This window comes from Passer domesticus, chromosome 34 (assembly GCF_036417665.1).
Source record: "Passer domesticus isolate bPasDom1 chromosome 34, bPasDom1.hap1, whole genome shotgun sequence".
In the NCBI taxonomy this organism is placed as follows: domain Eukaryota; kingdom Metazoa; phylum Chordata; class Aves; order Passeriformes; family Passeridae; genus Passer; species Passer domesticus.
This window is the reverse complement of record NC_087507.1, coordinates 883,906-909,498: the sequence shown is the minus strand read 5'-3', so window position 1 is coordinate 909,498 and position 25,593 is coordinate 883,906. Positions and strand designations below refer to the sequence as shown.

Below are 25,593 nucleotides of genomic sequence, written 5' to 3'. Positions count from 1 at the left end.
CTTCCCGCGCTCCCTTCTCATTGGTCAAATCGCCATTTCGCTCCGCCCCCTCTGCGCTCAGCCAATAGAATGCGGCGGTGCTGGAGGTGCGACCAATGGGCGGTAGCGGTGTTGCGGGGTAGGCGGAGCCGGAAGCGCGGGGGGCCTGGAGGAGCCATGGGGGTGAAGCTGGAGATCCTGAGGGTGCGAGGGGCGGGAACGGGAACGGGGAGAGAACGGGATAACGGGAATGGGAACGGGATAATGGAAACGGGATAATGGGACTGGGATCAGGAATGGGAATGGGGGGATAACGGGATAACGGGAATGGGAATGGGAATGGGAATGGGAATGGGAATGGGAATGGGAACAGTATAATGGGGATCAGAATGGGATAGTGGGAATGGGAACGGGAACCAGATAATGGGAATGGGAACGGGATAGTGGGAATGGGGATGGGAATGGGGATCGGAATGGGATAATGGGAATGGGGATGGGATAATGGGAATGGGGATGGGATAATGGCACTGGGATTAGGAATGGGAACGGGAATGGGGGGATAACAGGATAATGGGAATGGGAACAGGGAATGGGGGAACGGGAACAGGATAATGGGGATAGGAGTGGGATAATGGGAACAGGATAATGGGAATGGGGGGATAACAGGGTAGTGGAAATGGGAATGGGAAGGGGAGTCGGGGGAGAACAGGATAATGGGAATGGGGATGGGATAACGGGATAATGAGACAATGGAAATGGGAACAGGATGGGAGGAATGGGAATGGAGGGGATAACGGGAACAGGAATGGGAATGGGAACGAGGGGATAATGGGAATGGGGGAATGGGAATGGGGGGAACGGGAACGGGATAACGGGAATGGGGAGGGGATAACGGGAGTGGGAACAGGAATAGCGTAGTGGGAACGGGGGGATAACAGAGCAGGGGAGGCGGGAACGGGAATGGGGGAACGGGGACAGGGGACACACAGGGGACAGGGGAGGTGGCACACAGGTGACCCAGGTGTCCCTGTCCCAGATGTGCCTGTACCTGTCCTTCCCCGTGGCCATGTTCTGGGTCTGGGGGTGGCACAGGTGACACAGGTGTGACACAGGGGAGGTGACACAGGGGAGGTGGCACACCTGTGACCCAGGTGTCCCTGTCCAGATGTGCCTGTACCTGTCCTTCCCCGTGGCCGTGTTCTGGGTCTCCAACCAGGCCGAGCTCTTCCAGCGTCACGTGATCGACCGCAAGGTGGGCAGGGACACCTGGGGACACCCCTGGGGACACTTGGGGACACCTGAATGTCCCCGCTGTCCCCTCCCCTGACGCACTCTCTTTGCAGAGGGAGATTTTCCCGCCGGACACCCCGGAACGGGTGAGACCCCGACTGTCCCCAATGTCCCCAGCTGTCCCCAATGTCCTTCTCAGTGTCCCCGCTGTCCCCAATGCCCCTTATGTCCCCACTGTGTCCCCAACGACCCTCTCAGTGTCCCCCAATGTCCCTCTCAGTGTCCCCTAATGTCTCCAATGCCACCTCCAGTGTCCCCATGTCAATGTCCCCATGGTGTCCCCACTCCCCACGGTGTCCCCAAGGTGTCCCCCGTGTGGCTCCACCACCCCCCAGTGTCCCCAGCCCCCCCACCACTGGTGTCCCCAAGGTGTCCCCAGCACCCCATCAATGTCCCCAGTGTGTCCCCAAGGTCTCTTTGCAGTGTCCCCAGCGTGTCCAGCCCTGCCCTGGCAGTGTCCCCAATGTCCCCCTGGTGTCCCCAGTGTCCCCCTGGTGTCCCCACAATGTCCCCGTGTCGCTGTAGAACACAAAATCACACGCCACGGACACGCAGCTATCCCGGGGTGAAAAACCAGAAATTAAACTTTTAATTCCTGACTCCAACATTCAGAGACTTCCAGAAGTGACAGTGGGTTGGAGGGTGACAGTGCCACCTCTCCAATGACACTAGACAAAACAACAGTCCATAACATTTTTCCCTCTCCATAAAAGAGTGCAAAACAGTAAGTTATTTACATAAAGCGTGTGAGAAAGTTTGTTGCAGGAACGTAAACCTCAGAAAACTTAGAAAATTTAAAACATCAGGGCCGCCTCTCATCTTTTCCCATTAAAAAAAAAAAAGAGAAAAGAAAGAAGAAAATTAACGACATGAAAAAAGAAAAAGGAACAAGGTTCAGTGTCTGTTCATGGAGGAAACATCAGAGTGGTCACTGGCATCATCTGCATCCGAGGCATCACTCAGTGATTCACCCACCTGATGTGTTTTCAGCTTGGTCGCGTTTCCATTTTGCCCCTCGGCCAGATTCTGTCTGTGGTCACAGGGCAGGGTGAGCACACTTGGGAGGTACCCAGCATCTATGGATACACACACCATACCCACACCCCAAAGCAGTAAGGTCATTGGGATCTTCCCACGGTTTGGTGACCGAATTCTGCACCCGAACCTTGGCTCGAGGCTGGTGTGCCTCATCCACAGCCTGCAACGAGAGATGGTGATTCAAAATGAGAGGATTATTTGAGTTCTGCGGCACCGTGAGGTGATTGATGGTGCACAACGCTTTTGCCAACTGACTGAGCGGGGTTTCACCCTGCATTGCCCGTTTTTGTTTTTGAAGAACCCGCTTCAGAGCACCATGAGCACGTTCTGCAATAGCCTGACCAGTGGGAGAAGGAGGGGTACCAAACTTGTGTGACACACCCCACAGCTGCAGGAGCTGCTGCGTCTTCCGTGATGTGTGAGCAGGACCAGTGTCGGTTTTCACAGCAGAAAAGGCGTGCCCAGAACGGCAAAGGCTGCCTCCAGTGGGCAAGGACATCACGGGCCTTCTCTCCAGTGTGAGCAGAAGCCCACATCGCAGAGGAGAACGTGTCCACCATAACACGTACATGTTTGAGCCGGCCAAACTCGGCAATCTGGGTGACATCGGTCTGCCAAAGCTCCAAGGCCCTGAGGCCTCTGGGGTTTACCCCTGCTGGCAAAGGCAGTTCTCACACAACTCGACAATGTCACGAGCCTCTGTTGGTGTCAGCTGAAACTGCTTCTGCAGAGTACGTGCGTTCTGGTGGAAAAACCCATGAGATGCCTTGGCCTGCGCGAGTGTGTCAGGCTGAGGTGCTACCCACGCTGGGTTAGCCAGCTTGTCAGCCCGTCGCGTTACCTTCCACCACAAGCCCTGGCAAATTGGTGTGACTCCTCACATGCAGAACGTAGAGAGGATGAACCCGAGCCTGAATGGCACACCACAAGGTCTTCAGTAAACGGAACGAGGCAGGATTACTGACCTTCAAAACTGCGGGACCCAACCGCTGTGCAATGTCGGCCACATTGGCAGAATCCGTGACCAAACTGAAAGGTTCCTGGGAAAATTCCTCAAATGCCCTGACAGCAGCCCTCAATTCAACCAGCTGGGCTGACCCATCCTCATGACCTTCCAGAACCTGCCATTCAGATCCGTCCTTCCGAGTAACAGTGGCCTTTTCTGTTTTCCCCAAACCATCAGTGAAGACAGTGGGTCCTTGCACGGGTTCCTGGCTATTTTTGGCCTGCAAAAAGATTTGTGTGGATTTTGGCATATGCAGTAGCCCATGGCTGGGCAGATGAGAAGTGATCTGCCCTGAAAAGTTCTCCAGAGCACTCTGCAGGGACACACTGTTTGCAAAGCTCCAGTCAAAGTCCTCCCGCTGTACCAGGAGTATGATCTTTGCGGGATCTGCACCCATCAGTTGCAAACACCATTGCTGCCATTTGATTATCAAGCGAGCAATTAGCTCAAACATTGTGGTTGCCATCATCTGCGGCTGATGGGGCAGGAAAACCCATTCCGAGATGTGCAAGGAATCGGACCATGTGTCACTCCATTGGCCAGTGATGCCTGTGGGATGCGAATCTGGAGCGGTGATGAACACAGTGACATCAACGGAGGGATCAGTGCGATAAACCTGGCAAGCCAAAACAGCCTGCTGAACCTCCTCCAGCACCTGACGCTCTTGCGGCGAATGCCCCAAGTGTGAGGACACGAGGCTTGACTCCATTTTGCTCAGAAGGCTGATTTATTATGTTATATATTATATTAAAATACTACATTACAACTATACTAAAAGAACGGAGAGAGAGAAGATCAGAAGGCTACAAAGACAAGAATAGAATAGAGTGCATAACAAAAATCACAAAAATCCTGTGACTGCTCACAGCCTCGGCACAGTTGGCTGTGATTGGTCACTAATTGAAAACAATCCACATGGACCAATGGAAGATGCCCCTGTTGCATTCCACAGCAGCAGATAGTTATTGTTTACATTTCTCTCCTGAGGCTCTCAGCTCCTCAGGACGGGAAAAATCCCAGCAGAGGATTTCTCACTAAAATATCATGGCTACAACAGCCCCTATGAGTGTCCTGCCCGTGATGTGAGACCCCACAGCGGGCACCAGCTGAGTGGGGCAGGGCGGGCAGCCCGACCTCGTGGCGGGGCCTGACGGAACACCGAGCAACGCCCTGCCTCTGGTGGCTCGCACCGCCTGCACGTGCCCGGCAGGCTGCGTGGACTCAAAACCGGGGGAAGCAGCTCTGCTGGAAGACCAGACCAACTCAGAAGCAGACGAACCTGCTCCCGTCGCTCCCAGGGGATATTTCGTGGAAATGCCACAATTTGGACAAAGCGTTGCCACCGCATCAGACTCAAACAGAGGCGGAGGCTGATCCAGAGGATCCCCGTCATCCCTGAGTGCTGGGAAGGCACAAAGAGAAGGCGGATCCCCCCTGCCCCGCTGCGTCCATGGTGTGTGAAATAAATGGGCAGGAGATCTTTCTCCTTTTTAATGCCTTTATTAAGAAGAATCAGCTCAGGTGGGGAGAAATCGACGGGTCGCGCCCACACCGCCGTTGCTCCCAGGCGTGGCACGGAGGAGGAGGATGACGCAGCTTTGTCCGCTGGTCTGCAGACAGAGCTGGGGATTCTGTCCTCACGGGAGATTAGCAGATTCCTGCTTTTTGGTCCAACACCCCGGGTCGTCTCTTTAATCAACATCTTTTCAGGTTAGGGTGAGAAGCAAAAAGGATCCAAGCAGGGACAGGACTACGCTCCCATCCTTAGACGTCACTTAGGTCACTTGGTGGCTCGTAATTTTAGGGGTTTTTCCTGTAAAAACTGTAAAAATTTGGGGCACAATGCATTTCTCATCTGGCTCTGATGTCACTCCTATTTTCCTCGTACTTGGAGGGTCTGTCCCGTGTCCCTCCCTGGCAAGCGGCCAGCATCAGGGGGACAATGGTTAATCACCAGCCATTAACAGGTAATTGAAGAACTTTTCTTTGGCAGTGAAACTAACTTACAACAACCGGTCTGACTTGTTTTTTAACTCTGCAACCAAAAAAAATAGATAGCTTTCTATTCATAACAGTGTGGGGTGGGGATGGCCGAGCCGACTCCATCGAGCCAACTCCAGCAAGCCCCCAGCAGCCTGCGGGGCTCTGTCCATTCTCTGGCTGCTCAGAACCTGCTGGCTGGGAGCCTGATCCACCCGGGGGAACAAACGTCACCATCCAAGATGGAGCTGCCTCCCAGCTCAGTGTCCTGGGGGAACAAACGTCACCATCCAAGATGGAGCTGCCTCCCAGCTCACCATCCCTGGGGAACAAACGTCACCTTCCAAGATGGAGCTGCCTCCCAGCTCACCATCCTGGGGAACAAACGTCACCATCCAAGATGGAGCTGCCTCCCAGCTCACCATCCTGGGGAACAAACGTCACCATCCAAGATGGAGCTGCCTCCCAGCTCACCATCCCTGGGGAACAAACGTCACCATCCAAGATGGAGCTGCCTCCCAGCTCACCGTCCCTGGGGAACAAACGTCACCATCCAAGATGGAGCTGCCTCCCAGCTCACCATCCTGGGGAACAAACGTCACCTTCCAAGATGGAGCTGCCTCCCAGCTCACCATCCTGGGGAACAAACGTCACCATCCAAGATGGAGCTGCCTCCCAGCTCACCATCCTGGGGAACAAACGTCACCATCCAAGATGGAGCTGCCTCCCAGCTCACCATCCTGAGGAACAAACGTCACCATCCAAGATGGAGCTGCCTCCCAGCTCACCGTCCCTGGGGAACAAACGTCACCATCCAAGATGGAGCTGCCTCCCAGCTCACCATCCCCAGGGTACAAATGTCACCATCCAAGATGGAGCTGCCTCCCAGCTCACCATCACCCAGGGTTCTGCTTCATGCAGAAATTCAAATTCCCCCTCATCCACGTCCGAGACAGAACAGTCCCCCAGGGAAGTCTGAGAGCTACAAAATCCAGATCCCCGCCAAATCACATCAAGCTTCTTCCATTGCACCAGCAACGATCCCATGTCTACAGTGCAGTCATCAAAAAGAGCTTCCATGAGAGACCACACCTCCCTGGAGAGCGCCTCCGCAGGGTTTGAAAAAAACCCTTTCTGTCTGGCCCACAAAAATAATCTTTCAAAATCGCTCCAGGAAACAGAAAACTCGTTTCCGCTCCAGGAGACCCTTCAGAGGTCCAAAACCAGAGGATCCTCCATGAAACCCACAGGGGTTGCCATCACCACGAGAGCTGCAGGCAAAGTGCCAAGCTGCTCACGATCACCGCGCCAAAACAGGGAGGGGATAAAGGACACGGCCTCACCCAGGGCTGTCCCACGCATGGCGGCACCAGATATCGCTGTAGGACATGAAATAACACGCCACGGACACGCAGCTGTCCCGAGGTGAAAAACCAGCACTTGTATTTCTGACTCCAACATTTAGAGACTTCCAGAAGTGACAGGGATTGGAGGGTGACAGTGCCACCTCTCCAGGGACACTGGACAAACCAGCAGTCCGTCAGATTTCTCCTTCTCCATAAAAGAATGCAAACCAATAAGTTATTTACATAAAGTGTGTGAGAGCGTTCGTTACAAAATGTAAACATCAGAAGGTTTAGAAAATTTAAAAAATCAGGGTGACATCCCTGAGGCTCGCTCCGTGTCCTCCCGATGTCCCCAGTGTCCCCCTGGTGTCCCCTGCCACACGAGCAGTGAGGGGGGGACAGAGATGACCCACAGGGGACACTTCTGGTGTCACCTTATGTCCCTGCTGTCCCCTGACCCTGGGTCTGTGTCCCCTGACCCTGTCCCCTCTTGGTGTCCTCTGACCCATTGATGTCCCCTGTCCCTGTCCCCTCCCTGTCCCTGTCCCTGTCCCCGCAGTGTTCTTGTCCCCACATTGTTCTTGTCCCTATTCCTCTGTCCCTGTCCCCATCCCTGTCTCTGTCCCCTCACTGTCCTTGTCCCTGTTCCTCTGTTCCCTCACTGTCCCTGTCCCCACATTGTTCTCATCCCTGTCCCCTCACTGTCCCTGTCCCCATCCCTGTCCCTCACTGTCCCTCTCCCCTCACTGTCCCTCTCCCCTCACTGTCCCTGTCCCTCACTGTCCCTGTCCCCAGTGTCCGTGTCCCTATTCCTCTGTCCCTCTCCCCTCACTGTCCCTGTCCCCTCACTGTCCCTGTCCCTGTCCCCTCACTGTCCTTGTCCCTGTCCCTGTCCCTCACTGTCCCCCTCCCCTCACTGTCCCTCTCCCCTCACTGTCCCTGTCCCCTCACTGTCCCTGTCCCTCTCCCCTCACTGTCCCTGTCCCCATCCCTGTCCCTCACTGTCCCTGTCCCCAGTGTCCGTGTCCCTATTCCTCTGTCCCTCTCCCCTCACTGTCCCTGTCCCCTCACTGTCCCTGTCCCTGTCCCCTCACTGTCCCTGTCCCTGTCCCCTCACTGTCCCTGTCCCCTCCCTGTCCCCTCACTGTCCCTGTCCCTGTCCCCTCACTGTCCCTGTCCCCTCACTGTCCCTGTCCCCACAGCGCCAGGCCATGGCTGAGCTGAAGCAGCGGCTGCGGGAGAGGAAGGGGACGCAGGCGTGAGGGGACAGCGGGGACACGGCCACCGTGGGACACACGGCCAGCAGGGGACACGGCGGTGACAGCAGGGACATGGCAGTGACACCGTGGGACACACGGCCACCGTGGGACACACGGCCACCAGGGGACACACGGCCACCAGGGGACACGGCGGTGACAGCAGGGACATGGCAGTGACACCGTGGGACACACGGCCACCGTGGGACACACGGCCAGCAGGGGACACACGGCCAGCAGGGGACACGGCGGTGACAGCAGGAGCATGGCAGTGACACCGTGGGACACAGGCCTGGGGGGACAGCAGGGACACGGCCACCGTGGGACACACGGCCACCACGGGACATGGCGGTGACAGAGGGGACATGGGGGTGGCAGCAGGGACACAGCAGTGACAGTGGGGACCAGTGACAGTGGGGACACGGCAGTGACAGAGGGGACATGGAGGTGGCAGCAGGGACACAGCCCAGGCAGAGGGGACACGGTGGTGACAAGAGGGCATACAGCAGTGACAGAGGGGACATGGCAGTGACAGAGGGGACACGGTGACAGAGGGGACACTGCTGGCTCAACGTGGCCGTGCTGTGACAGCAGCACCGTGGCCCTGGCGGTGACACAGGACACGCCTGGCACTGCCCTGTCACCGTGGGCACACCGTGACACCAGTGCCACCCGTGCTGGTGACAGAGGGGACAGTGCCAGCACCCGATGGCATCGCTGTGACTGCGTTGGTGACAGAGGGGACAGTGACAGCACTCAATGGCATCGATGGCGTCACTGCGGCAGCGTTGGTGACAAAAGGGACACCTGGCAGCGTCCTGGTGCCATCGCTGTGGTGGCACTGGTGACAGGGGACAGCAGCAGCACCGTGTCACTGTGGCACGACCTGGCGCTGTCACCGTGGCTGTGCTGGTGGCAGAGGGGACGAGTGACAACGGCCGATGGCATCGATGGCATCGCTGTGGCAGCGTTGGTGACAGAGGGGACGGTGACAACAGCCGGTGTCACACTGACTGTGTTGGTGACAGAGGGGACAGCGGCAGCAGCTGATGGCGTCTCTGTGACCGCGTTGGTGACAATGACAACAGTCACTGTCACACGCTGTGACCATGTTGGTGACAGGGACGTGTGGCAGTGTCCTGGTGCCATCGCTGTGACAGTGTTGGTGACAGAAGGGACAGGTGACAACAGCCAGTGTCACTCGCTGTGGCTGTGTTGGTGACAATGACAACAGCCAGTGTCACTTGCTGTGGCTGTGTTGGTGACAGCAACACTCGCTGTCACCGTTGTCACTGTTGTCACCGTTGTCACTCGCTGTCACCATTGTCACCGCTGTCACCATTGTCACCGTTGCTGGCCACACGTGGCCACAGCTGTGCCCGTGGTGGTGGCACAAGGGACACGTGCCCTCGCCTGATGCCACCACGGCCATGTGGCCCGCCCCCGTGTCCTGCGCTGCTGGGGACACGTGTGTGACGCATGTGACGTGTGTGTGGCGTGTTTGGGGACACGTGCCACCCCGGCTGTCCCCACCCCAATAAACGGCGCTGGCACTGCCCGCAGGGTGTCCCCAGGGTGGCACCAGGGTGGCACTGCCGTCCCTTAGTGCCCCTCGGTGTCCCCTGGTGCCACCCCCACGGGCGTCCTGTGTCCCTTGATGTCACCTGAGTGCTGCGGGCGTCCATTGGTGCCACCCCCAGTGCCACCCCCTGCCCAGTGCCACCCCAGAGGTGTCAGTGCCACCCCTGGTGCCACCCCCAGAGGTGTCAGTGTCACCTCTCTGCCCGGTGCCACCCGCGGTGCCACCCCCCATGTCCCCAAGGTTCCCATGGATGTCACCCCTGATGCCACCCCCCGGTGCCACCTTTGGTGCCACCCCGAGGGGTGACAGTGCCACTCCCAGTGCCACACCCCTGCCCGGTGCCACCCCCGGTGCCACCCCTTGTCCCCAAGGTCCCCATGAGTGTCACTCGCTCCTGGTGCCACCCCCAGAGGTGTCGATGCCACCCCAGTGCCATCCCCCGCCTAGTGTCACCCCCCTTGCCCAGTGCCACCCTCGGTGCCACCCCCATGTCCCCATGATTGTCACCCCTGTGTCCCCAATGTCCCAGTGGTGTGCCACTCCCAGTGCCCCCCCGTGTCCCCAGTGTCCCCATGAGTGTCACCCCCAGTGCCACCCCCGTGTCCCCAATGTCCCTGCACGGTGCCACCCCGTGTCCCCAGTGTCCCCATGAGTGTCACCCCCAGTGCCACCCCCATGTCCCCAATGTCCCAGTGGTGTGACAGCCCTGGTGCCAGCCCTGGTGCCACCCCTGTGTCCCCAATGGCCCCATGAGTGTCACCCCCAGTGCCCCCCCCATGTCCCCACTGTTCCCACACTGTGCCACCCCCGTGTCCCCAATGTCCCCATGAGTGCCACCCTGAGTGCCACCCCAGTGTCCCCGCGCTGTGCCACCCCCAGTGCCACCCCGTGCCCCAATGTCCCAGTGGTGTGCCACCCCCAGTGCCACCCCCATGTCCCCAATGTCCCCATGAGTGTCACCTCTGGTGCCACCCCGTGTCCCCAATGTCCCTGCACGGTGCCACCCTGTGTCCCCATGAGTGTCACCCTCAGTGCCACCCCGTGTCCCCAATGTCCCAGTGGTGTGACAGCCCTGGTGCCAGCCCCGGTGCCACCCCTGTGTCCCCAATGTCCCCATGAGTGTCACCCCCAGTGCCACCCCGTGTCCCCAATGTCCCTGCATGGTGCCACCCCCGTGCCCAGTGTCCCCATGAGTGCCACCCCCAGTGCCACCCCGTGCCCAGTGTCCCCATGAGTGCCACCCCAGTGCCCCCCCGTGTCCCCAATGTCCCCATGAGTGGCACCCCCAGTGCCACCCCTGTGTCCCCAATGTCCCCATGAGTGCCACCCCCAGTGCCACCCCCCCTGTGTCCCCAGTGTCCCCGCGCGTGCCAGCCCCAGTGCTCGGGGGTTTATTGGGGACACAGCGGGGGAGGGGCGGGCTCGGGGGTCTCCGGGGGTCTCCAGGGGGGTCCGGGGGGGTCCGGGGTCAGTCCTGCGGGCACAGGGGGAGGGGCACTCGCGGGGTGCCCGGGGGGCGCCCCCGGCCCCAGTGCCCACCCGGGGTGTCCCCAAATGCCCCCAGTGCCCACCCTGGGTGTCCCCAAGTGTCCCTCCCACCCCCAGTGCCCACCCTGGGTGTCCCCAAGTGTCCCCAGTGCCCACCCTGGGTGTCCCCAAGTGCCCACCTGGGTGTCCCCAAATGCCCCCCCCACCCCCGTGCCCACCCTGGGTGTCCCCAAGTGTCCCCAGATCCCCCCGGCTGTCCCCAAGTGCCCACCCCCGTGCCCACCTGCCGAAGCCCTCCAGGTGCCCCCCTGGTGCCCCCCCCCAAGCCAAAGCCCACCTGTGCCCCCCGTGCCCACCTGTGCCCCCCCAGGTACCCCCTCGGTGCCCCCCTCTGCCCCCACCAACCGAAGCTCCCCTGGTACCCTCCCCGTGCCCCCCAGTGCCCACCTGTGCCCCCCCCCCAAACCGAAGCCCCCCCAGTGCCCACCTGCTCTCCCCCCGTGCCAAAACCCCCCAGGTACCCCCCCGGTGCCCACCTGCGCCCCCGGGCCGAAGCCCCCCGGTGCTCCCAGTGCCTCCCCCGTGCCCCCCCGGTGCCCCCCGTGCCCACCCTGCCCCCGGGCCGAAGCCGGGCAGCCGGGGCACGGGCAGCCGCTGCTCGTCCATCCTGCGGCCCTGCGAGCTCGCCACCATGTCCAGCAGCGAGGCCAGCTCGGGGGGCGGCGGCTGCGAGCCCCCTCCTCCTGCGGGGGGACACCGCGTCACCGGGGGCACAAATGGGGCACCGGGGACACCCCGGGGACAGCGGGGACACCCATGGGACAGAGGGACACCGGGACACCGGGGACAGCCCGTGGGACACCAGGGACACCCATGGGACACCGGGTCACCAGGAGCACAAATGGGGCACCATGGGGTACCATGGGCACCCTTGTGTCACCCTTGGGGGCCCTGGAGTCACCGGGGACACCCACAGGCACCTTGGGCACCCTCGGGTCACCGTGGGCATCTCGTGTCCCTCACCCCGTGCCCCTCCCGGTGTCCCCTGCTGTCCCCCCGTTGTCCCCAGTGCCTCCCCCCGACTATGTCCCTGCCGTATGCCCCGCTCTGTCCCTCTGTCCCCTCCGTCCTCCCGGGTCCCGCCCGTGTCCCCTCACCAGTGGCCCCCCCGTTCCCTCTCTCCCTCTGTCCCCCCTGTCCCTCTGTCCCTCTGTCCCTCTGTCCCCTGTTCCCTGTCCTTGTCCCTGTCCCTGTCCCCTGTCCTGTCCCCGGTGTCTCTCACCGGTGCCCCTCTGTCCCCTCTGTCCCCATTGTCCCTGTCCCTCTGTCCGTGTCCCTGTCCTGTCCCCGGTGTCGCTCACCGGTGCCCCTCTGTCCCCATTGTCCCCTCCCTGTCCCTGTCCCTCTGTCCGTGTCCCTGTCCCTCTGTCCCCGGTGTCGCTCACCGGTGCCCCCCCCCAGGCTGCAGCGCTGTTCGTCCATGCGCGTTCCCTGCACGGAGCTCAGCAGCGAGAAGAACCCCTCCTGCTCGGGGGAGCCCCCTCGGGGGAGCCCCCCTTGTGAGAGAGAGTCAGGGACCCCCAAAACAGAGAACCCCCAAACAGGGAACCCCCTCCTGCTCGGGGGAGCCCCCCTCGGGGGAGCCCCCCTGTGAGACAGACAGTCAGGGACCCCCCAAAACAGGGGAACCCCAAACAGGGAACCCCTCCGCTCGGGGAGCCCCCCTCGGGGGACCCCCCCTGTGGGGACAGTCAGGGGCCCCCCCCCAAAACAGGGAACCCCTCCCCAAAAGAGGGAACCCCTCCTGCTCGGGGGAGCCCCCTGTGGGGACCCCCCCTGTGGGGACACAGCGTCACAGACACCCCCAAAACAAAGAGGGAACCCCCCAAACCAGAGAACCCCTAAACAGGGAACCCCCCAAAACAGGGAACCCCTCCTGCTCGGGTGACCCCCCCCTCGGGGACCCCCGCTGTGAGACCGAGAGTCAGGGACCCCCCCAAAAAACAGGAAACCCCCCCTCCCCAAAAGAGGAACCCCCCCAAACAGGGACCCTCCCCGAAATAGTGACCCCCCCCCCCCCCCGTTTGGGGGATCCCCTCCGAAACAGGGACCCCCCGAATGGGACTCCCCCCTCCCCCGACCCCTGTGAGGGACCCCCCCACTCATTCGGGCCCCCCCCCCTCCAAACAGGGACCCCCTGACCCCGGGACCCCCCCGAACTTGGGACCCCCCCTCAATGGCACCCCGGGCTCTTGCACCGCCCCCCCCCGGGACCCCCAAACGTGGGGGGCACCCCCGGTGTCCTTGTGATGGGGACCCGCCCCCCGGGGGACCCCGAATCCCCCGGCTACCCCCAAACCCTCCCAGGATACCCCAGGATACCCCAAAATCCCCCCGAGGATACCCCCGGACCCCAAAACCGCCCCCAGGGGTGCCCCCTGTACCCCCTCGAGACCCCAAACCCCTCCCAGGGGTACCCCTGGACCCCCCCGACCCCACCGGGGACACCCCAAACCCCCCCCGAGGATAACCCCGGACCCCCAAAACCTCCCCGGGGCACCCCCCCACCCCCAGAGGCACCCCCAGACCCCCAGCCCCCCCTGAGGGGCACCCCCAGCCCCCCAGCCCCCCCCAGGGGCACCCCCAGACCCCCCCAGGGGCACCCCCAGCCCCCCGGGGGTCCGGCCCCCCCTCACCGCGGCGCGCTCGGGCTCGGAGCCCCCCGGGGCCGCCATGGCGGGTGGGGGCAGCGACCCCCGCGGGGCCTCTTATGGCAGCTGGGGACAGGGGGGGACAGCGGGGGGACACGGGGACAGGGGGGGACAGGGGGGGGGGACAGGGGGACGGGGGGGGACAGCGGGGACAGGGGGGGACACGGGGACAGGGGGGGGGACAGGGGGGATAGGGGGGGACAGCTGGGGACAGGGGGGGACAGCGGGGACAGGGGGGACAGGGGGGATAGGGGTGATAGGGGGGGACAGCGGGGGGACAGCGGGGACAGGGGGGACAGGGGGGATAGGGGTGATAGGGGGGGACAGCGGGGGGGACAGCGGGGACAGGGGGACGGGGGGGGACAGGGGGGATAGGGGGGGACAGCGGGGGGGACACGGGGACAGGGGGGGACACGGGGGACAGCGGGGACAGGGGGGGACACGGGGACAGGGGGACGGGGGGACGGGGGGGGACAGCGGGGGACACAGGGACGGGGGGTGGACGGGGACAGGGACACGGGGACACAGGGACGGGGGGGGACAGGGGGGACACGGGCACTGGGGGGACACGGGGGGGACAGGGGGGATGGGGGGACAGGAGACACGGGGGGACACAGGGAGGGACACGGACACGGGGAGGGGACACGGGGGGCGACGGGGGACACGGGGACGGGGGGGACAGGGGGGGACACGGGCACGGGGGGAACAGCGGGAACACGGACACGGGAGGGGACACGGGCACGGGGGGGACAGGGGGACATTGGGGGGGGGACAGGGACAGGGAGGGGGACACGGGGATGGGGACACGGGGACACGGACACGGGGAGGGGACACGGGGACCGGGGGGGCCACAGGAACGGGGGGGGAGACGGGGAGGGACAAGAGGAAGGAGGGGGACACGGGGGGGGACAGGGATGGACACGAGGAGGGGACACGGGGGGACATTGGGGGACACGGGGGGGACACGGGGACGGGGGGCTTTGGGGAGGGGACAGGAGAGACGTGGGGGGGCAGGGGATGCAGGGGTGGGACACGGGGGGGACACGGGGACGGGGGGGACACGGCGGGGGGGACATTGGGAGGGGACACGGGGACGATGGGAGCACGGGGGGAGCACCCGTGGGTGCCGGGGGAGGGGCACCCGTGGGTGCTGCGTGTGCGCACAGCCGCCGCGGGGTGCGGGGTGCTGGGGGGGTCCCGTGGGGTCCCCGTGGGTGCTGTGGGGTCCCCACGGCTATTATGGGGTCCCCCATGGGTGCTTTGGGGTTCCCGTAGGTTCTGTAGGGTCCCCGTGGGTGCTGTGGGGTCCCCATGAGGCTCCCATGGGTGCTGTGGGGTCTCGTGGGGTCCCCACAGGTGCTGTGGGGTCCCTGTGGGTGTGTCCTGAGTGCCGTGGGGTGCCCATGGGTGCCGTGCGTTTCCGTGGGGTCCCTGTGGGTTCTGTAGGGTCCCCGTGGGCGCTGTGGGGTCGCCGTGAGTGCTGGGGGGTCCCCATGGGTGCTGGGGTGCTGTGGGGTCTCCATGGGGTCCCCGTGGGTGCTGTGGGGTCCCCGTGGGTGCTGTGGGTTCCCCAGGAGGTTCCCATGGGTGCCGTGGGTGCTTTGGGGTTCCTATAGGTGCTCTGGGGTCTCCATGGGGTCCCTGTGGGTTCCGTGGGGTTTATGGGTGCTGTGGGATCGCTGTGGGGTCCCCATGAGGTTCCCATGGGTGCCGTGGGTGCTGTGGGTTCCCCGTGGGCTCTGTGGGGTCACCATGGGCGCTGTGGGGTCCCTGTGGGTTTTGTGGGGTCCCGTGGGTGCTGTGGGGTCCCCATGGGGTTCCCATGGGTGCTATGGGGTCCTGAGTGCTGGGGGGTCCCCACGGGGTCCCATGGGCGCAGTGGGGTTTCTGTGGGTGCTGTGGGTATCCATGGGGTCCCGTGGGTGCTGTGGGTCCCCCTGGGCGCTGTGGGGTCTATGGGCGCTGTGGGGTCCCGTGGGTGCTGTGAGGTTTCCATGGGGTCACTATGGGTGCTGTGGGGTCGCAGTGGGGGTCCCGTGGGTGCAGTGGGGTCCTGGTTGCTTTGGCGTCCCTGTGGGTGCTGTGGGGTTCCCATGGGTGCTGTGGGGTCCCTGTGGGTGTGTCCTGAGTGCCGTGGGGTGCCCATGGGTGCTGTGGGTTCTCTGTGGGGTCCCATGGGGTCCCCATAGGGGCTATGGGGTCTCCATGAGGTTCCCATGGGTCCCATGGGTGCTGTGGGGTCTCCATGGGGTTCCCATGGGTGCTGTGGGTTCCCATGGGTGCTGTGGGGTCTCCATGAGGTTCCCATGGGTCCCATGGGTGCTGTGGGGTCTCCATGGGGTTCCCGTCGGTGCTGTGGGTTCCCATGGGTGCTGTGGGGTCTCGATGGGTGCTGTGGGTTTCCCATGGGTGCTGTGGGTTCCCATGGGTGCTGTGGGGTCCCTGTGGGTGCTGTGGGGTCTCCATGGGGTTCCCATGGGTGCTGTGGGGTCTCCATGGGTGCTGTGGGGTCCCCGTGCAGTCCCGGCTGCCCCCCCCGTGTCCCCCCCCCAATGTCCCCCCCGTGTCCCCTCCCCCGCCCCCCCGTGTCCCCAATCCCCCCTGGCAGCCGCGAGCAATTAACGAAATGGCCATTAATTAATGACAGCCATCAGCAGGGCCATTAATTAATGACAGCCATCAGCAGGGCCATTAATTAATGACACCCTTCAGCGGGGCCATTAATTAATTACAGCCATTAACAGGGGCCATTAATTAAAGACAGCCATCAACCCCCGGGGACGCTGGGGACATTGGGGGGACATTTGGGACATTGGGGGGACACTGGGGGGCGCGGGGTCACCCTGTGCCCGTGTCACTGCCCCGGGGAGTGTCCCCAGTGCCACTCAGTGTCCCCAATGTCGCCAGTGTCCCCCAATGTCCCCAGTGTCCCCTCAGTGTCCCCAATGTCCCCTCAGTGTCCCCTCAGTGCCACCCCAATGTCCCCTCAGTGTCCCCAATGTCCCCAATGTCCCCTCAGTGTCCCCCAGTGTCCCCAATGTCCCCTCAGTGTCCCCAGTGTCCCCCCAGGGTCCCCAGTGCCACTCAGTGTCCCCTCAGTGTCCCCAGTGTCCCCAGTGTCCCCCAATGTCCCCTCAGTGTCCCCAGTGTCCCCCCAGGGTCCCCAGTGCCACTCAGTGTCCCCTCAGTGTCCCCAGTGTCCCCAGTGTCCCCAGTGTCCCCAATGTCCCCAGTGTCCCCCAATGTCCCCTCAGTGTCCCCAGTGTCCCCAGTGTCCCCAGTGTCCCCAATGTCCCCAGTGTCCCCAGTGTCCCCTCAGTGTCCCCAGTGTCCCCTCAGGGTCCCCAGTGTCCCTCCCCGTGTGTCACCCCCCTGTCCCCATGTCCCCGCTGTCCCCACGGCTCCGATGTCCCCCAGGTCCCCTCGGTGTCCCCTCGGTGTCCCCAGGGTCCCTCCAGTGGACACAGGTGACACGCAGAGGGGACACAGCGGGACAGGGACCCCGGGGTGGCCCTGGGGGTGACAGCGCTGTCCCCAAGCGCTGGCACAGGGACAGGGACACAGAGGGATGGCCCCGAGCGACATCGGGGAGGGGACAGCGGGGACAGGGGGGACACTGGGGGGACACTGGGAGACACTGGGGGGACACTGGGGGGACACTGGGGACATTGAGGGGACACTGGAGACACTGGGGTGGCACTGGGGGACACTGAGGGGACACTGGGCACATTTGGGACACTGGGGTGGCACTGGGGACACCGGGGGTGACACGGGGGACATTGGGGACGGGGGGGGGGGACACGGGGGTGGCACTGGGGACACTGGGGGAGCACTGAGGGGACATTGGGGACACCGGGGGTGGCACTGGGGTGGCACTGAGGGGACACTGGGCACATTTGGGACACTGGGGTGGCACTGAGGGGACATTGGGGTGGCACTGAGGGGACACTGGGGGCACATTTTGGACACTGTGGTGGCACTGGGGGACACGGGGGTGGCACTGAGGGGACACTGGGCACATTTGGGACGCTGGAGTGGCACTGAGGGACATTGAGGGGACATTGGGGACACTGGGGTGGCACTGAGGGGACACTGGGGTGGCACTGGGGACACTGAGGGGACACTGGGGACACTGGGGTGGCACTGGGGACATTGGGGGCACATTTGGGACACTGGGGTGGCACTGAGGGGACACTGGGGTGGCACTGGGGACATTGGGGGCACATTTGGGACACTGGGGTGGCACTGAGGGGACACTGGGGACACTGGGGGACACTGGGGTGGCACTGGGGTGGCACTGGGGACATTGGGGACCCGGGGGTGGCACGGGGCGTGTCCCCAGCGCCCCGGGGCCGCCCCCACGGGTGGCCCTGTCCCTCTGTGTCCCCCCCTGTCCCTCTGTGTCCCCCCCCCGTCCCAGGTGTCCCCTGGGGGGGGTCACCCTCCCCCCTCCCCCCGCAATGACGTCACTGCGGAGCCGCGCCCCTCCCCCAGCCCAGCTGCCGGCCCAGGTGTGCGGGGGGGAGGGGCGGGGGCCCCACGGTGCCACCAGCTGTCCCCGGTGTCCCCGGTGTCCCCTCCGTGTCCCCGGGGGGCGTGGCCGCACGGAAAGGGGCGTGGTCTCACGGAGGGAGGCGTGGCCTCGCCGGCAGAGCCCCGCCCCCCGCGCGCTTTACGGCCGTTCCCCGGCGGTGTCGCGCTTTACGGCGGGCTCACGGCGGTGTCGCGCGGAGCAGCCGGAGGCTCCCAGGTCGGGCCCGGGGGGTTTTGGGGGGTCCCGGGGGGCTCTGGGGGGTTCTGGGGGGTTCTGGGGGTCCCTCCCTGCCCCGAGGGCACCGGAAGCGCCCCCGCCGTGCCCCCGGCCGTGCCCCCGGCCCCTCCGCGCCGCCCCCGCTCCCCCCCGGGCCTTCCCGCATCGCCCGAGCGCTGCGGCGGGACCGGGACCCTCAGAGACCCCCGGGAGACCCCCGGGACCCCTCAGAGACAGCCCGGGACCCCTCAGGGACCCCCGGGAGACCCCCGGGACCCCTCAGAGACAGCCCGGGACCCCTCAGGGACCCCCGGGAGACACCCGGGACCCCTCAGAGACCCCCGAGCGGCCCCTCGGGATCTCCCCCCGACCCCATCCGGCCCCTCAGACCCGACTTAAGCCCCCTCAGATCCTCCCTGACCCCCTCAGAGCCCCACTGAAGCCCTTGAGACCCCCCTAAACCGTCTCAGACCCTCCTTAAACCCCCCCAGACCATCCCCAAAACCCTTGAGTCCCTCTAAACCCCCTCAGACCCTCCTTAAACCCCCCCAGACCAGCCCTAAACCATCTCAGACCCTCCTTAAACCCCTCAGACCCTTCCTAAGCCCTCTCAAACCTCCCTAACGCCCCTCAAACTCTGCCTAAACTTTCTCAGACTCTCTCAGCCCCCTCAGACCCTGCTCTAGCCCTGCCAAGTTGCCCCCCACCCCCTTCAATCTTCCTCAAAACCCCCTCCAGCCTCCCCCTGTGTCCCCCTGACCCCCTGTACCCCCCTCAGACCTGCCCTAAACCCCTTTATACCCTCCTTAAACCCTCTCAAACCTCCCTAACCCCCCTCAGACTGACTCTAACTCCCTCTAACCCTGCCTAGCTTTGCCCCAACGCCTTCAATCCCCCTCTGAGCTCCTCAAAGCCCCCTCAGACCCTCCCCAAACCCCCTCAGACTGATCTCAAACCCCCTCAGCGCCCCCCAACCCCCTTCAGACTGACCCTGAACCCCCTCAGACCTCTCCTAAACCTCCCCAGACCCTCCCTAAACCCCCTCAGACTGATCCCAAACCCCCTCAGACTGATCCCAAACCCCCTCAGACCCTCTTTAAACCCCCTCAGAGCCCCTCTAACCTGGCCCAGCTTCCCCTCAACGCCTTCAATCCCTCTCTGGACCCCTCAAATCCCCCTCAGACCCTCCCTAAACCCCTTCAGAGCCTCACTAAACCCCCTCAGACCCTCTTTAAACCCCCTCAGACCCCTCTAAGCCTGCCTAGCTCCCCCTCAATGCCTTCAATCCCTCTCTGAGCCCCTCAAATCCCCCTCGGACCCTCCCCAATCCCCCTCAGACCCTCCCTAAACCTCTTCAGACCCTCCTTAAACCCCCTCAGACCCCCTCTAGCCCTGCCTAGCTCCCTCTCAACACCTTCAATCCCCCTCTGACCCCTTCTAAGCTCCCTCAGACCCTCCCTAAACTCCCTCAGACCTGCCCTAAACCCCCCGAGACCCTCCCCAAACCCCCTCAGACCTGCCCTAAACCCCCTCAGACCCCTCTAACCATGCCTGGCTCCCCCTCAATGCTTTCACTCCTGCTCTGAACCCCTGAAATCCCCCTCAGACACTCCCCAAACCCCCTCAGACCGACCCTAAACCCCCTCAAACCTTTCCTAAACCCCCTCAGACTGACTCTAACCCTTTCAGACTGAGCCTAAACCCCCTCAAATCCCTCTCCAGCCTCCCTGCTGTGTCCCCCTGACCTCCCTGTACCCACTCAGATCCCCCTCAGACCTCTCCTAAACCCCGTCAGGCCCTCCTTAAACCCCCTCAGACCTGCCCTAAACCCCCTCAGACCGACCCTAAACCCCCTCAAACCTTTCCTAAACCCCCTCAGAGCCCTCTAGCCCTGCCTAGCTCCCCCTCAATGCCTTCAATCCCTCTCTGAACCCCTCAAATCCCCCTCAGACCCTCCCCAAACCCCCTCAGACCGACCCCAAACCCCCTCAGACTGACCTTAAACCACCTCAGACCAACCCTAAACCCCCTCAGACCCCTCTAGCCCTGCCTAGCTCCCCCTCAACACCTTCAGTCCCTCTCTGAACCCCTCAAATCCCCCTCAGACCCTCCCTAAACCCCCTCAGACGGACCCTAAACCCCCTCAGACCCCTCTAGCCCTGCCTAGCTCCCTCTCAACACCTTCAACCCCCATTTGAATTCCTCAAATCTCCCTCAGACCCTCCTTAAACCCCCTCAGACCCCCTCTAACCTGGCCCAGCTTCCCCTCAATGCCTTCAATCCCCCTCTGAACCCCTCAGATCCCCCTCAGACCCTCCCCAAACCCCCTCAGACCGACCCTAAACCCCCTCAGACTGATCTCAAACCCCCTCAGCGCCCCCCCAAACCCCTTCAGACCGACCCCAAACCCCCTCAGAGCCTCCCTAAACCCCCTAATACACATCCTAAACCCCCCCAGACCGACCCTAAACCCCCTCAAAACCCTCTCCAGGCCCCCCCTGAGCCCCGTCTCTCCCGCAGGCCGCCATGGACTCGCGCTTCACGCGCGGCAAGTCGCCGGTGCTGGAGCGGGGCGCTGGGCCGGCCGCGCTCCGAGCTGTCCCTGGCCAAAATCCCCCGTGTCCCCTGAGCCCCCTGACCCCATGTGCCCCCTCAAATCCCCCTCAGACCTGCCCTAAACCCCCTCAGACCCTCCTTAAACCCCCTCAGACCCCTTCTAACCCTGCCTAGCTCCCCCTCAACGCCTTCAATCCTGCTCTGAACCCCTCAAAGCCCCCTCAGACCGTCTTTAAACCCCCTCAGACTGACCTTAAACCCCCTCAGACACTCCCTAAACCCCCTCAGACACTCCCTAAACCCCCTCAGACCGACCCTAAACCCCCTCAGACTGATCTCAAACCCCCTCAGCGCCCCCCAAACCTCCCCAGACCGACCCTAAACCCCCTCAAATGCCCCTCCAGGCCCCCCCTGAGCCCCGTCTCTCCCGCAGGCCGCCATGGACTCGCGCTTCACGCGCGGCAAGTCGCCGGTGCTGGAGCGGGCGCTGGGCCGGCCGCGCTCCGAGCTGTCCCTTGCCGCCTTCGCGCTGCTCTTCTCGGAGCTGGTGCAGTACTGCCAGCGCCGCGTGGCCTCGGTGGCCGAGCTGCAGGCCCGCCTGGCCCAGCTGGGCCACCACGTGGGGCAGCGAGCCCTGGACGCGCTGGTGGCCCGCGAGCGGCCGGGCCGGCGCGAGACCAAGGTGCTGGGGGTGCTGCTCTTCGTCAAGGGCCCGCTGTGGCGCGCGCTCTTCGGGCGCGAGGCCGACAAGCTGGAGCAGGCCAACGACGACGAGCGCACGTTCTACGTGATCGAGAGGGAGCCCGTGGTGAACACGTTCGTGTCGGTGCCGCGCGAGAACAGCTCGCTGAACTGCGCCGCCTTCGCCGCCGGGCTGCTGGAGGCCGTGCTGGGCGCCGCCGGCTTCCCCGCCCGCGTCAGCGCCCACTGGCACAAGGGCACCACCCTCATGATCAAGTTCGACGAGGCCGTGATCGCCCGCGACAAGAGCCTGGAGGGACGCTGAGACACTGGGACACGGGGACATGGGGTGGGGACAGCCTGAAGCGGCTCTGAGATGGGGGGGACATGGGGACATGGGGTGGGGACAGCCTGGAGAGGTGCTGAGATGGGGGGGGACATGGGGACATGGGGTGGGGACAGCCTGGAGAGGTGCTGAGATGAGGGGACACATGGGGACATGAGGGTGGGAGGGATGGGGACAGCCTGGAGAGGGATGGGGACACGAGGTGAAGGGTGGGGACAGCCTGGAGAGGTGCTGAGATGAGGGGACACACGGGGACTTGGGGGTGGGAGGGACAGGGACAGCCTGGAGTGGCTCTGAGAAATGGGGGGATGTGGGGACATGGGGTGGGGACAGCCTGGAGGGACGCTGAGATGGGGGGGACAGCCTGGAGAGGCTTGGGGACACGGGGGATGTGGGGTGGGGACAGCCTGGAGCGGCTCTGAGACATGGGGGGGATACGGGGACATGGAGGGTGGAGGGATGGGGACAGCCCAGAGAGGGATGGGGACACCACAGCCTTGTCACACAGTGTCAGGGGGACAGGGACAGCTTGGCCTTGTCACACAGTGTCACAGGGACATGGCAGAGAAGGCCAGTGCCAGGCCATATCAGCGCCCACTGGCACAAGGGCACCACGCTCATGATCAAGTTCGACGAGGCCGTGATCGCCCGCGACAAGAGCCTGGAGGGACGCTGAGACACTGGGACACGGGGACATGGGGTGGGGACAGCCTGGAGAGGTGCTGAGATGGGGGGGATATGGGGACTTGGGTGTGGGAGGGACAGGGACAGCCTGGAGTGGCTCTGAGAAATGGGGGGATGTGGGGACATGGGGTGGGGACAGCCTGGAGAGGGATGGGGACACAGGGGTGAGGGACAGGGACAGCCTGGAGAGGTGCTGAGATGGGGGGACACGTGGGGACTTGGGTGTGGGAGGGACAGGGACAGCCTGGAGTGGCTCTGAGAAATGGGGGGATGTGGGGACATGGGGTGGGGACAGCCTGGAGAGGTGCTGAGATGAGGGGACACACAGGGACTTGGGGGTGGGAGGGATGGGGACAGCCGGGGACAGGGCACTGAGGGATGGGGACAGCCTGGAGAGGGATGGGGACACGGGGGTGAGGGACGGGGACAGCCTGGAGCAGCTCTGAGCCATGGGGGGATACGGGGACATGGGGTGGGGACAGCCTGGAGGGACGCTGAGATGGGGGGGACAGCCTGGAGAGGTGCTGAGATGGGGGGGGATATGGGGACATGGGGTGGGGACAGCCTGGAGGGACGCTGAGATGGGGGGGACAGCCTGGAGAGGCTTGGGGACACGGGGGATGTGGGGTGGGGACAGCCTGGAGCGGCTCTGAGCCATGGGGGGGATACGGGGACATGGAGGGTGGAGGGATGGGGACAGCCTAGAGAGGGATGGGGACACCACAGCCTTGTCACACAGTGTCAGGGGGACAGGGACAGCCTGGCCTTGTCACACAGTGCCGTGGGGAGAGGGACAGGGACACTACAGCCTTGTCACACAGTGTCACAGGGACATGGCAGAGAAGGCCAGTGCCAGGCCATATCAGCGCCCACTGGCACAAGGGCACCACGCTCAAGATCAAGTTCGACGAGGCCGTGATCGCCCGCGACAAGAGCCTGGAGGGACGCTGAGATGGGGGGGACAGCCTGGAGAGGGATGGGGACACGGGGGTGAGGGGTGGGGACAGCCTGGAGAGGGATGGGGACACGGGGGTGAGGGGTGGGGACAGCCTGGAGAGGGATGGGGACACGGGGGTGAGGGACGGGGACAGCCTGGAGAGGCGCTGAGATGAGGGGACACACGGGGACTTGGGGGTGGGAGGGACAGGGACAGCCTGGAGAGGTGCTGAGACATGGGGGGACATGGGGTGGGGACAGCCTGAAGCGGCTCTGAGATGAGGGGACACACAGGGACTTGGGGGTGGGAGGGATGGGGACAGCCGGGGACAGGGCACTGAGGGATGGGGACAGCCTGGAGAGGGATGGGGACACAGGGGTGAGGGACGGGGACAGCCTGGAGAGGTGCTGAGATGGGGGGGGAATATGGGGACTTGGGTGTGGGAGGGACAGGGACAGCCTGGAGTGGCTCTGAGAAATGGGGGGATGTGGGGACATGGGGTGGGGACAGCCTGGAGGGACGCTGAGATGGGGGGGACAGCCTGGAGAGGGATGGGGACACGGGGGTGAGGGGTGGGGACAGCCTGGAGAGGCTTGGGGACATGGGGGATGTGGGGTGGGGACAGCCTGGAGACGGGCACTGAGGGATGGGGACAGCCTGGAGAGGGATGGGGACACGGGGGTGAGGGGTGGGGACAGCCTGGAGCAGCTCTGAGACATGGGGGACATGGGGTGGGGACAGCCTGGAGGGACACTGAGATGGGGGGGACAGCCTGGAGAGGCTTGGGGACACGGGGGTGAGGGGTGGGGACAGCCTGGAGAGGTGCTGAGACACGGGGATGTTGGGGACATGAGGGTGGGAGGGATGGGGACAGTCTGGGACGGGGCACTGAGGGATGGGGACAGCCTGGAGAGGGATGGGGACACGGGGGTGAGGGACGGGGACAGCCTGGAGAGGTGCTGAGATGAGGGGACACACGGGGACCTGGGTGTGGGAGGGACAGGGACAGCCGGGATGGGGATGGGGACAGCCTGGCCTTGTCACACAGTGCCATGAGGGACAGTCTGGAGAGGGGACATGGGGCTGGGGGCATCACAGGACAGGGCTCTGAGGGACAGGGACAGCCTGGAGAGGGACAGGGACACCGTGGCCTTGTCACACAGTGCCACGGGGACAGGGCTCTGAGGGACAGGGACAGCCTGGAGAGGGACAGGGACACCGTGGCCTTGTCACACAGTGCCATGGGGACACAGGGGACACCACAGCCTTGTCACACAGTGTCACAGGGACAGGGCTCTGAGGGACAGGGACAGCCTGGAGAGGGACAGGGACACCGTGGCCTTGTCACACAGTGCCATGGGGACAGGGCTCTGAGGGACAGGGACAGCCTGGCCTTGTCACACAGTGCCATGGGGACAGCATGGAGAGGGACAAGGACACAGGGACAGGGCAGTGACAGAGGGGACAGAACCTGGAGGGGGATGGGGACACTGTGGCCTTGTCACACAGCTGTGAGGGACACAGAGCTTGGAGGGGGACAGGGACACGGGGACAGGGACACGGGGACAGGGACATTGGAGATGGGGACATTGGGGACAGGGACATTGCAGGAGTGGGACAGTGCGGCCGTGTCGCTTGTTTCTTGAGGGGTGGTGGCCCTTGGGGACATCGGAGCTGCTCTGTGTCCCTCGGCTCTGGTCTTGTCCCTTTTCCTGTCCCCGAGGTGGCCCCTGGGGACATCGGAGCTGCTCCGTGTCCCTCGGCTCTGGTCTTGTCCCTTTTCCTGTCCCCGAGGTGGCCCTTGGGGACATCGGAGCTGCTCTGTGTCCCTCGGCTCTGTTCTTGTCCCTTTTCCTGTCCCCGAGGTGGCCCCTGGGGACGCTGGTGTCACCATAAAGCGCCTTTGTCCCTCCCCTGGCCTGGTCTCTTCTTTGGGGTTTTTTTGTTTAGTGTTTTTTTTTTT

The 25,593-nt window shown here is 63.8% G+C and overlaps 3 protein-coding genes across 5 annotated transcripts; 2 read left to right on the top strand and 1 right to left on the bottom strand.

The window, feature by feature from the left end:
* Positions 1–111: 111 nt before the first annotated feature.
* Positions 112–9,558, top strand: LOC135288662 (protein PET100 homolog, mitochondrial). 3 transcript variants are annotated; one of them, XM_064402045.1, is made up of 5 exons: positions 112–183; positions 1,145–1,231; positions 1,323–1,355; positions 7,842–7,952; positions 8,125–9,558. In XM_064402045.1, the coding sequence occupies exons 1-4, from the start codon at positions 157–159 to the stop codon at positions 7,899–7,901; spliced, it is 207 nt and encodes a 68-aa protein (XP_064258115.1). In that variant the 5' UTR covers positions 112–156; the 3' UTR covers positions 7,902–7,952; positions 8,125–9,558. The 3 variants fall into 3 exon arrangements, with proteins under 3 accessions (XP_064258115.1, XP_064258113.1, XP_064258114.1); XM_064402043.1 differs by having other exon boundaries at positions 8,107–9,558; XM_064402044.1 differs by lacking the exon at positions 8,125–9,558 and adding an exon at positions 8,030–8,083.
* Positions 9,559–10,852: 1,294 nt separating this feature from the next.
* On the bottom strand, positions 10,853–13,776 carry PCP2 (Purkinje cell protein 2; the record flags this gene model as incomplete). Its single annotated transcript, XM_064401992.1, has 4 exons — positions 10,853–10,956; positions 11,580–11,708; positions 12,411–12,521; positions 13,662–13,776. Coding segments are annotated over 4 exons (366 nt in total), but the record flags the coding sequence as incomplete, so codon positions are not given.
* A 4,535-nt stretch (positions 13,777–18,311) lies between these two features.
* TRAPPC5 (trafficking protein particle complex subunit 5) lies at positions 18,312–22,046 on the top strand. The gene is made up of 2 exons (XM_064402032.1): positions 18,312–18,426; positions 21,416–22,046. The coding sequence occupies exon 2, from the start codon at positions 21,422–21,424 to the stop codon at positions 21,986–21,988; it is 567 nt and encodes a 188-aa protein (XP_064258102.1). The 5' UTR covers positions 18,312–18,426; positions 21,416–21,421; the 3' UTR covers positions 21,989–22,046.
* The last annotated feature ends 3,547 nt before the right edge of the window (positions 22,047–25,593 follow it).